Genomic DNA, 10,952 nt, shown 5'->3' on the forward strand with positions numbered 1-10,952 from the left:
TAGGAGTTTAGGTATGGGAGTAAGCTGGTAGGACAGCACTCCTCCCTGTATGCGCACTTCTAGCCACTTGTGCCTTCTCCAGCAGTTACTCATCTTGGCTAAACTGGGGCAGGGCTGGGGGGGGTGGGGAGGCAATGGACTTAAATACGTTTTTGTGTATTTTAAAGTGTCTTCAGGTCCAAATTACTTTTTACTTCCGTGTTCTAAGGTGTTTAATCCTTCTTGCCTCACTTCCTCTTAATTTTTGCTAACAGCCAAGATGTGATGTTATGGGGATCTCCAACACTTGCTGAGGACACCAGATCAGATACGCTGTTCTGTGTAGTCTGACAGCTTACTGTATTACGTAAGTCATGTTTAAGTGATCAGTGTTAAGTCCGGACGGGAGGAAAGGATTTATACTGTGCCTGTTAACTGTACCTTCAGCCTTAGCTTTTTCTTGTGCAGCTTCTTATACGTGGAATACTAGTCAAGAGCCAGTCCACCAGTTAATTAAAACTATTAATGAAGTTGTGTTGCCTAAGCTAAAATGTATGTCGGGTAGGGGAAAGATTGTGATTAAAAATAGTATGCAGCATACGTCAAATAATTCTGGGAAATAACCATAACTATAGGGATGTTTGTCTTCCCTTGCACTTCCTGCAGATAGATGTGTGCTTGTGAAATGTGTGTCCATGGAAGAGAGGGGAGAGCAGGAAGTCAGGTTATCAATCAGCCTCGGTCAGTCACTAACACAAGTTTACAATCCAGAGAGACTTCTGTCTGGTTTTACTGTTATGTGCTTTCTACAGTTATGAGCCAAGGGAGACTTTGAAAGAGAATTACCCAAATTACAATAGCAAGGAGTCTCTAATTTTGATTTTAATACTTAAGTTGCATTACTGAAAGCTAGACAGGCAGCTTTCACTCATGAGGTGCTTACACCTATTCAAATCTGCTATTTCTATCCTACGAGAAAAAGCAATTTATCACTTTGACACAGTCTTAGGCTGAAAAATGCAACTGTGGCTGTATGAAAAGGATCAAGCAAGTCTGAATTTAATAATATCCTAAAAAGAAAAGCCAGAAGGTACCACTATCAATGAAATGATTTTGACCTGCATAGTGCAGGCCAAGTACTTTATTGATGATCTTCCTATTTAAACGTATTCTTTGATGGTACATGAATAACTCTTGTGTAGTTGACTATAGTGCTTGTTTTGTGCATGAAAAGTTTGTGTTCAGACAATACTAACTGTGGCAGTCGTGTTTTATACACTCATGTTTTTTGAAGCTTTTCTCTACTGAAAATTAAAGCTGTGTGCGGTTCTGAGTTCTAAACATTGTTTAACTTGCCCTTAAAACCTTTTTTGGAAGGTGAGGAAGAGGAAATTAAGAAGTAGCTTGCCCAGATAGAAGTAATTGAGGGTTTTCACATGCTGCATTCTTCTTTGTGACTTTCCAGCTGTACTTCCTAACCATGTGTCAGTGGCAGCTGCACTGCACTATCAGACCCTGTGACAGATGGAGCTGTGTTTTTCCTCTGAAATGGTGGCATGAGTCCTGTATTGTCCACAACGCATCGCAATGTGAATTTTTCTTGGTAGCCTGGAATGTTTCTTCTGAGTAGCTGCACACTCTGACCAGGCCTGTTTGTTTGGTATTCTGTGTGGATTTGCCAACTGGGGACATGCCTCTTCCCTCCAAGTTTTTTCAAACCCTGGTACGGTGTAGGATTACAGTGCATGGATGCTTCTTCCCATCTTAGCAGGGAGGAGTTTCTATGAAATGTCCTCCATGGAACTGGAAGGAACTGAGGAACATGCTGTCAGGGGCAGAATTTCTACATACAGACTCGTTTGTAGTTCAGTGATACGGATGGAGAGTTTGGCACTCTTAAGCATTGAGTTCACTTTGCTTCCTTTTCTCTATATCTGCAAAATAATTTTAATTAAAAAAGCATTCTGCCATAAATGGCCTGTGGCTCAGTTTGCATTACTATAATGAGAGAAGATGAGAAAATGCCAGAAAAAAGTTATTGAGATGTGGTGTTCCTCACTGTTCTTTTTTCATGACAAAAGATTCTAAAATAGAGCATCTGAACTCAAAAAAAATTGGTTGTTGAACTTTTTCTTAAAAGTTCAAGAGAAGGGTAACTTACAGCTTGCTTCCTTTATTATTGAACAGCTATGTATAGACCTCACATTTGAAGTTGGCATAAACTTTAATTTTTGTTCAGTTTATTTACTTACAAATTACAGAATTATCAGATTGGCATGTTCCAAAATCCTGTTACTTGATCCAATTTTTTGAGACCTGAGTAGGTTCCTGGAATTAGGCTGGAGCAAGGAGAGTGCAGTTTCTAGGCACTCTTTGTGTTTTAGTATGCCCAACTTGTGCTTCTTTGAACTGGCTGTGCCGTTCTGTCAGCTGATTGAAAGGACTGACAACTGTGCAGCAGTCATGCGGTAATACAGGATTGTCTGGGCATAGTAGCGTGGATTTTTGTGTGGACTTCTGTTTGTTTTCCTTAGTACCAAAAATTGAAGTGGACAGAGCACTGCATAATGAAATAATGTGATCAACATCTTACATTGCAAAGTAATGCTGTCAAAAGAGAGCATTTGACTGGTGTGCGAGTTTTGGGTCTGGGATGTGTGTGTTAATATGCAATGCTACAAAAGAACAAGTTACTTAGAAAATATGGAGTAGTTTGTTAAGGATATAACCCTGTCAGAAATTCTTGTGCTAGAAAGTAAAGCAAAAGGCCTGATAAAATGTAGATTAGCTGGTAACAAAGGGGCTTTGTATCTTTTGTAGGTCAGCAGCTGAGTGTGTTTGACAAGAACTGAAATTTAATGTCTCCTGTAGCAACCATGACACTAGTCATTTTTAAATGCACTGTACCATTGGTACTCTGGCTTTCATTAGCCTTTTCCAAATTTTTATGTAACCTCTGAAGTCATCTGGCTCCTGGAGGGAGACTTAAGGATCCTTCAATTAGGCAAAAAGCATACGAAACAGGCAAAATTTCTAAAACATAAGATAGGGCAATGTTTGTGTATTTTTTAAAAAAAAAAAAAAGTCTTTGCCATCTACAGTGGGGAGTCTGTTAAGTAGAAACATTTGAAGTTGGAGCAAATAATGTTTCTTGCACTTCATTTTTATAGTTCAGAGTGCTGTCATGCTCACATTACGTATTTCCTCATATTACATTTCTAGAATGCTCTGGGACAAATTTTATGAAGGAAATTTGAGGAATGAAAAGGAGGGTGTCTGCGTATATGAGCATGAAATATTTAGTCTAATTAGACTACTGTATGAATTTAGAAGTTAAACGTTTAATTTTAAGTCGCTTTTGTGAAATTATATATCCTCGCATATGATAGTTTGCTTGCTGTTTAGGCTTGCTTATGGAATTTAAATACTAGCACATTTTTAAGATGTTAGAAATTAACATTATTTATATAATTCAAATAGATAAGTCTGGTATTTCCTGTGTGTCTAACGAAGTGTAAATGTATATTTTAAAATATATTAAAAGCAGTAAATTGTAAAAACCAAGCATTCTGAATGTATAAAATGTCAGAATTACTGTTCCCTGTATGGTCTTAATTTCACTCCCTTGTGAGTGTGAATTTTGGTCTGCTTTGATTAGTCAGTGGGGGGGGGGGTGGGGGGGGGGAAACCACTAGTGTGCAGTGTATGGGAAGGATGGTGCTTAGTGAAAAAATAGCCATTTTGATGTATACTTTTATTCTTCATAGTAATGGTATGGGGTAATGCCTTAGGTATTAAGCAACATTTCAATGCTACTTAAAATTGAGAGTTATCAATTGTGAGTTTTCTATGATTTGTAGACACTAATTGTCTTCATGATACGTTATGAGTTGGTATATTTAGCAACAGTTTTACTGTAAAGTCCTGCATAATCGTGATTTTTCCATAGATTGTGTCTAAAATTACCAGTTGCTGACAGTGTTGCCGATAGTTTGACTGAGGATGCCTGACACACACGGACACTCTGCCCCCCCCCGCCCCCCCCTTTTATTATTATTGGTGCCTGAACTTTGTATCCAGATTTCTGCTGATTGTGTTTGTAATTGAGTGCTCAGTACTGTCTGGTTCTGTTAGCTCTAAGTGGGGTGCTGGGATGGGGGAGCGATATGTGATAGGTGTGGGAAGATCACCTAGGTGAATAGGCACACCACATCCAGACACCTTAGGTTTTTTAAAGAGATTCGGCTGGTGCTGAGGCAGTTTAGCAGAAAACTTTGGAGTAAAACAGACTTCCAAAGTTAAAAAATTACAGCACTGGTAAATTACGAGTAATCAAAGTTTTTCATTGTTGTTTTAACAGTGAACGTGTTAGTAAACTGAAGTATAGGCCATGCTACTACCTGTTACATAAAAATGCATTCTTATGACAAATTTGATTTCATCCAGCTATGTCCCTAAAAGAAAAAGTGGGTATGATTGAGAAGTCTTAAACTCCTTTACGAACTGTCTGGTTTTTCCTGTGTGTCTTGCTGAGAAGTACGCACTGCTTGCTTGCTTTCTGTTCCTCCAGAGGAGCTGAGTTCTCCCAACAGTCTTGTCTAGGCAGATGGATGTAGCCATGGAGCCCTGCAGTGCTTCCTGCAAATCTGGAGAAATCCCAAAAGTAAAAGAGGCTTTATCCTGCCGCCTTCTCCTTGTCCCCAAAAGTCTAGCAACAGGCTAGCAGCTGGCAGCTGCGGCAATCAGCTGAGCTATTGCTGGCAGTATCCAGTGCTCACATGAAAAGGAAGTTGGGAGGCCCTCTGCAGCATGCAGAGTCTGGATCATTGTGTATGAAGGATCTGCCCTTAATCTGCCACAGGGTGTCTAATTTATGATTGCTTAATTTTGTTTAATTGTTTGGGAGTGAGGTGTCTGTATTCCATGGACACATCAAGATGTGTGTAATCAAGATTCTACCAGTGTTTCCTGTGCACGGTATACTCCTTTTCTATGTTTATACAAGTGATTGGATAGTGCTTGTTGTCCCTAATAAAACGCTTCATATTTTTGAATAGTAATTGTAAAGTATCCAAGCATGTATTTGTTTGGATCACGTGTATTTTAGGTGTGTGTGCATGCAGTTTTTTGTACCACAATGTTCTAGACCTACCATATTTCAATGCAAAAGCACACAAAGCAGACTGAAAGCAACTAAATTCTATTTCTTTTCTTTTAGCTATTTACTAAAATTGGTCATTTTTAAAATGCCATTTGATAGCCTCCTGCTGGATGTCCTTAGTGTTAAGTCAGTAGTAGGTTGTGAACCAGCAGCCATGAGCACCGATCATCATTCTGTGAGCTCTGTGGCCCAGCCAAATTTCCTCCCACTGTTTAGCTAAACTACTAAGGTGTGGAATGGATATAAGGATCCCATAGGAGGGCCTGTTGTTGGTCTTGCTGGGTGGTTCGACTGTAGTAAAACAACTTTAAGTCACCAAAGAGGAGGGAGGTAAATGAGTTCTATAGAGAGTTCTCAGAGACACTGAGCGAGACATTAAGAATACCTTAATGTGATAAAAATGGGTGTTGAAACTAGCTTTAAAATCCTACCTACTGTACCTAGGAACAAATGTTAAAATGAAAACGTTGAAATATTCTGTATAGTTATTATAATCCTTAGTATAAGCATCTATTTTATTTCACGTGGACATTCAGATATTTCTCATTAATGAATTTTTGTATGCTATATAATCTAAATGGATAAGAGGCTAAAAAGCTCATCTATTAAAGATTTTAAATAATTAAATTTATATTCTCATAGTAGAGTTAAAAGTAAACCTTAAAACCAAACTTAGATGTATATAGCTTTTTTTAAAAAACACTATATTTCTTTCATGTTTTCTGTTTAAAAAAAAAAATTGTTGTGAAACAATAGAACTGGAAAGTGCATCTTCTCAATGAAAGTAGTATCTTGTGTAGGATTTTATTCTGTCTTTCAGTGTTCTATGGCATTAGAGTCTAAGTTAACCAATACATTGTATGCTACAGACTTTTCAAAAGTGTCTGTTGCGATCTTGCAGAAGAAGCGATAGTCTTGCCCAAGGTTAATTCATAATTTCTCTCTTTCAGGTTCATGTTGGGGAGAGGTCTAAAACGCAAGCTGAGTGACTATGAGGAGAACATGGCTGGTCTCTCGAGTGCCTTTGATTCCAGTCGAAATCTGCCATATCCGCTTAAGAGGCAGTTGGTGCTTAATATGTGCCTCACCAAGTTACAGACGTACAAAATGCTGGTGGAACCGAACTTGCACCGCTCTGTCCTCATAGCCAACACAGTACGGCAAATCCAAGAGGAAATGAGGCAGGAGAGTAATCAGCAGCCAATTAATGTCTGCCCTGGCATTACTCCTAGTTCTCACAGCTACACAGGGATGGAATCATCTGGGATTTCTCTTCAGTTGCCTTCAGGTATTAGTCAGCAAGAGTCTAACTGTTGCGACTTGCGGTCTGTAGAAGACCCAATTGAAAATAGCCTGCTGATAGTTTCAGATGATGATATGTCATCTGCTATTTCATCTATTCTGAAGGATTTAGACTTTGTAGAAGATATAAGCCCGCCTACTTGTCTGGTTCCTACTGGAGATGACCAGCCAAAGTTCCCAGAAAATACTGGTCTAAAACTAGAAGATGATAGACAGGATTTGAAGGGAGCTGAATGCGTGTTTGGATCCTTTGAGCTTTCAAATTCAACTAGTTACTTGAAGGATTTGGCAATAGATGACATTTTTGAAGATATTGACACTTCAATGTATGATTCAGACTTTTGTTGCCCTCCACTAATGCCGCCCAGACCACCATCTCTCGCTACAGAAGAACCATTGAAAACCTTTCCATCTTGTAATTCTTCTTCAGCAAGCAACATTCAGATATGTAGAACAGATCTGAGTGAGTTGGACCACATCATGGAAATTCTCGTTGGATCCTGATACTTGTTTTACCCAAAGATACTTTTTAACTGCCACTTTCATTTGGTTTCAGGATAAAAGCCACTGGAAAAGTTGTAAAAAATTCTTTAAAACACAAACTAAAAATAATTTGTCCATAGTGGGATTTTCTAAATAATTCCAAAACTTATAAACCAAAAAAAGTGGCAGATTTTTATTAAAAAAAAAAAAAAAGAAATATTTATTTATCAGAACTGTGCAATCATCTTTTTCCTTCCAGGGTGTATGTGGAACAATAGGCACATACCCTTATCACCCTTCATGCCTCTTTCAATAAACTTTTTTATTTGCAATTTTCAATTTGTCAGAAGAATTTACATGCAAAACAAATTTCATATGAGATGATCTTTTACAAAGCCTCCACTTTATTTTTAATATCAGAGTCTATGCCAGGCTGGCATATGTCAAGTTGCATAGTTGGATTGCGTGGATTGCAGACGCATTACTAGAGATGGGTATATTTTAAAAATGAGACACACTTTGCTTTCTTTTGGCCAGAAAAGCAAATCAAGACACTTATCAACGAAGTCTCTTGCATTTTCTAAAGCATTCAGAACTATTTATTTTTGTAAATTTTATAGTCTTTCTACATTTTACTACGTTATTTCATCATAGTTCAAATATAATGGACTTCTAGTTGGATGTGTTTAGCACTACCTCTGAGCTGAAATGCTTTAACTCTTTCCAGTGCTTCGTCTAAGACTGCAGATCTTTTTGTTTCTATTTTTTTCTGGGGGAAAGTACTTCTAACTCATTAAGCTGATCCTTTGACGGTGACCTAGCTGATTTGTGAAATCAAGGGTATTCAATGTTTAAAAACTTTTAAGTATTTACAAATGTAATTTATATGTAGATTGTGCAATTTAACATTTTTCTGTCAGTATTACGTGCTTAGATTTTGAATAATCTCGGCGTTCTTTAAATTAAAACTTACTATGTACAGGTAGCTTTTTAAGCTGTTTTGGAAAACACTGTCCTTCAACCCTGCTTTCACTACAAAGTTTAAGATGATTTTTATGTGCAATATTATTTAAAAAGATACACATTTGTATACCTGGCATTGTGGAAAGAAATGCTTCAAACTTAAAACTTCTAGCACCTTTGGAGGATACTCGAGAGAGTCAGCATTTCTGTATCCTTTAAGAAACAAAGTTGAGAACACTTCTTACTACACCAGTGCTTACTGCTTTGAATACTCCCGAAATGCTCATTGATACGTGGTGAGTCAGTGCTGATGACTAAGAACCATCCTGCAGCGGTGTCCGTGAGAGCTCAGGGGTCTGACCGCTCGGATGCAGCGCCAGGGCTGGGGCCTGCGTGGGCTTTGGAAGCATCGTGATGGTTGCTGCTGATGGTGCTGCAGATTGTACTGGGGAAGGAGGGGTGCGTGTGTGTGGCAGGTGTGTGTATAGGTATATATAAGCGCGCTCATTAACTGAAGGTGAGATTTGCAGTGAGAACTATTTTTCCATAAGACAGTTTGGATACTGTGTTTCAGCTTGAACTGAGGTCTATATTGATCCTTGCTATCGTCTTCTGAACTACACACTTGCACGTTAGTTTTGGGGGGTATTTTATTTTATTTCTTAATTATAAAACTTTTACTTTGTTCTTGAAAGCTGCAGCACCTGTCTTGTAAGAAGATTTGCAGTTGTAAAAGCTTTGCTTTGGTTTGTTGTTTTTTGGAGGTTTTTTTGTTGTTCTGCTGAGACTTTTCATGAACGGGGCATCGGCAGAGGAAAAAAAAAATGTTGCCTGTGTGTTGCATCTCACAGAAGCTGAAATCCTGGCCCTATTGAAGGGGACAGGGTGTCACTTAGTATTTCTAGTCTTAACTGATGCTGTGGCACACCTACCTTGTGCAAAGATCTCCATTTTTTTACTGTGACTATTTCGGTTAACAGTTAGCTGCCGATACAATTTGGTATCCCAAACCAATGGAGAACCAGTTCAGGTCGCGTCCTCGCAGCCATCTGGGTTGTTTGGCAACCGAAGGGTATAAGTGTATTTATATGCATATAATGTATTGATTCTAATATAAAACTTCTGATCTAAAATATTTTGAATTGCTGGATAAAGGGATTTTTTTGAAGAGTGTATAAATAGTTCTTGAAGAGGTACAGGTTCAGAATGTACACAGATTGTGCATTGTGTATAGACTACTCTGGCTTTTCCTCAGCCTCTACTTTTGTATTGAAGATATGACTGAATAAATCCTTGAACTATTAAGGGCCTTCTGCACTGTGATGAAGCAGAGTTGTGGTTAAAAATGTCTTTAAATTCAGTGATGAGGAATAAAATAAAAAGACTGCATCTAATTTCTTTTTGCATTTGAAAATATGGAATGTTACTATGCAGTAAAGATATTTTGGTATGAAAATTGTATCACATAGCAAATAGTGAACACTTAATAAATCCACTTACTCACCTTGCAGCCCCTACAGAAACATAAGACGACTTGCTTTTCAGCATTTACATGCTGAATTTTTTTGTATACTTCAGAAACAGATTAAATTGTTGGTAGATGTTTTATCAACAATTCAAAATGCAATTTTTGTTCAGGTGCTTGCTACAAAGCTCTGTTTCTAATTGGTTGCTTGCATCACAGTCCCAAGACCGTAAGCTGGTATGTAATGCAGTTCGGTTATGTATGGAGTTATGTGCAAAGGGAAGTTTAATTTTTAAATATGCACAAACTAATTTTAAAATCCTTCCATGTAAAATGAAGTTAGAGGCTAGTTGTGGTGGACCTATTTATTGTATGTTTGGAAATAAAAGCCACAGTTTTGCAGTTTAACCATTTATATTTTGAAGCCTTCAGTATTTGACTGGTTTAAAAACAAAACAAAAAAAACGCGGTACCTTGCCACCCTTCATCTGGTCTTTCGCTCATGAAGATGTAGCATTCTCCCTAGGTGATTGCTTTTACACCTTTTTTTTGTTTTTGTTTTTCCCTCCCCCTTTCCTTCCTTCCTCCCCAGAAATACTAAATACCGTACACGGCTTCACGTCCCCTTTGTGCGTCCTGTCCCCACAGAATGAGGGATGGCCCACAGAGCATTTTTTTTTCTGGCCGGTGGGGTGGGGGATTCCTGTTGTGAACAGGTGCTGTATGTTCGTTAGCACTTAGCGGTCCTCTGGTTTTTGTCCCGACTGCCCTGTGTAGTCCTCCCGGCCCATGCAGTTCTTAGTATTGCTTCAGGGGTTGCCATGCTTGAAAGCAAGTGTCAGATACAAGTGTCCTTGACGCATGTACTGTTGACACCTCAGACTTGTATACAAAAATACTGCCACTCGGTGCTAGTGGAAGGTTGGTTGCTGGTCTGTGCTAATACAAATTACACCAGCGACTTCAGGTTTAAAGGTGTCCATCCTCTTCCTGTTGTGGACCTCTAAAATGAGATCCTGACTCTTCGCAATGAACTTTGTTTTATGGATGAGACCGTGCTGGCTGCTACTTACAGACCAGGAATTCTTCCTGCCTTTTGTCCTGGAGCCTGCTGACTACAGCGTGAAAAGCACAGGTCTAGAAGTAACAACTTCACAGCAGTCTGGTTTTGGCTGTGGGGTGGTTGCCATCATGTTAGCCCTGTGAGTGTCTGCGTTACTGAGCGGGACGCTGCTGATACTGCAGTACAGACCTGCTCTTGTACTGATGGGTCTTGAAGTTCGTCAACAGAAAATGTTGCCTTATGAAGGTATGCTGCAATTTAGTCTTTTAAGAAAATATTTTTGAAGTATTGCTTTCAGGTCATGTTGACTCATTAAAGGTGGTGTAAGGTTTCATATACCTTCATCAATTTTAGCCACACCAAAAGATCTCAACTTAAAAGTAAGGTGAGCAGCACCACTCAGTGCAATGCTGGTTTAAAACGGGGCTAGGTGCGGAGGTGCAGGTACTGCCCGGAGTGCTCTGTCGAGCTCAGTATCCTGTATACGGGAAGTGAGACTTCAAAAGACTTAACTTTCCTGCTCAAGCAAGAGTGAA

General features: G+C 38.9%; 1 protein-coding gene across 1 annotated transcript; it reads left to right on the top strand.

Annotated features, from left to right (window-relative positions):
* The first annotated feature begins 275 nt into the window (after window positions 1–275).
* On the top strand, window positions 276–9,764 carry LOC103900954 (SERTA domain-containing protein 2-like). Its single transcript, XM_009281749.2, has 2 exons — window positions 276–346; window positions 6,091–9,764. Exon 2 carries the CDS (start codon window positions 6,095–6,097, stop codon window positions 6,944–6,946), a length of 852 nt encoding a protein of 283 aa, XP_009280024.1. The 5' UTR covers window positions 276–346; window positions 6,091–6,094; the 3' UTR covers window positions 6,947–9,764.
* The last annotated feature ends 1,188 nt before the right edge of the window (window positions 9,765–10,952 follow it).

The sequence above is a fragment of the Aptenodytes forsteri genome, unplaced genomic scaffold, assembly GCF_000699145.1.
Source record: "Aptenodytes forsteri isolate BGI_AS27 unplaced genomic scaffold, ASM69914v1 Scaffold1301, whole genome shotgun sequence".
Lineage (NCBI taxonomy): Eukaryota > Metazoa > Chordata > Aves > Sphenisciformes > Spheniscidae > Aptenodytes > Aptenodytes forsteri.

Bases quoted from the DNA above. Each gene is read 5' to 3' on its own strand.
- LOC103900954 (XM_009281749.2), top strand. From the start codon at position 6,095: ATGTTGGGGAGAGGTCTAAAACGCAAGCTGAGTGACTATGAGGAGAAC.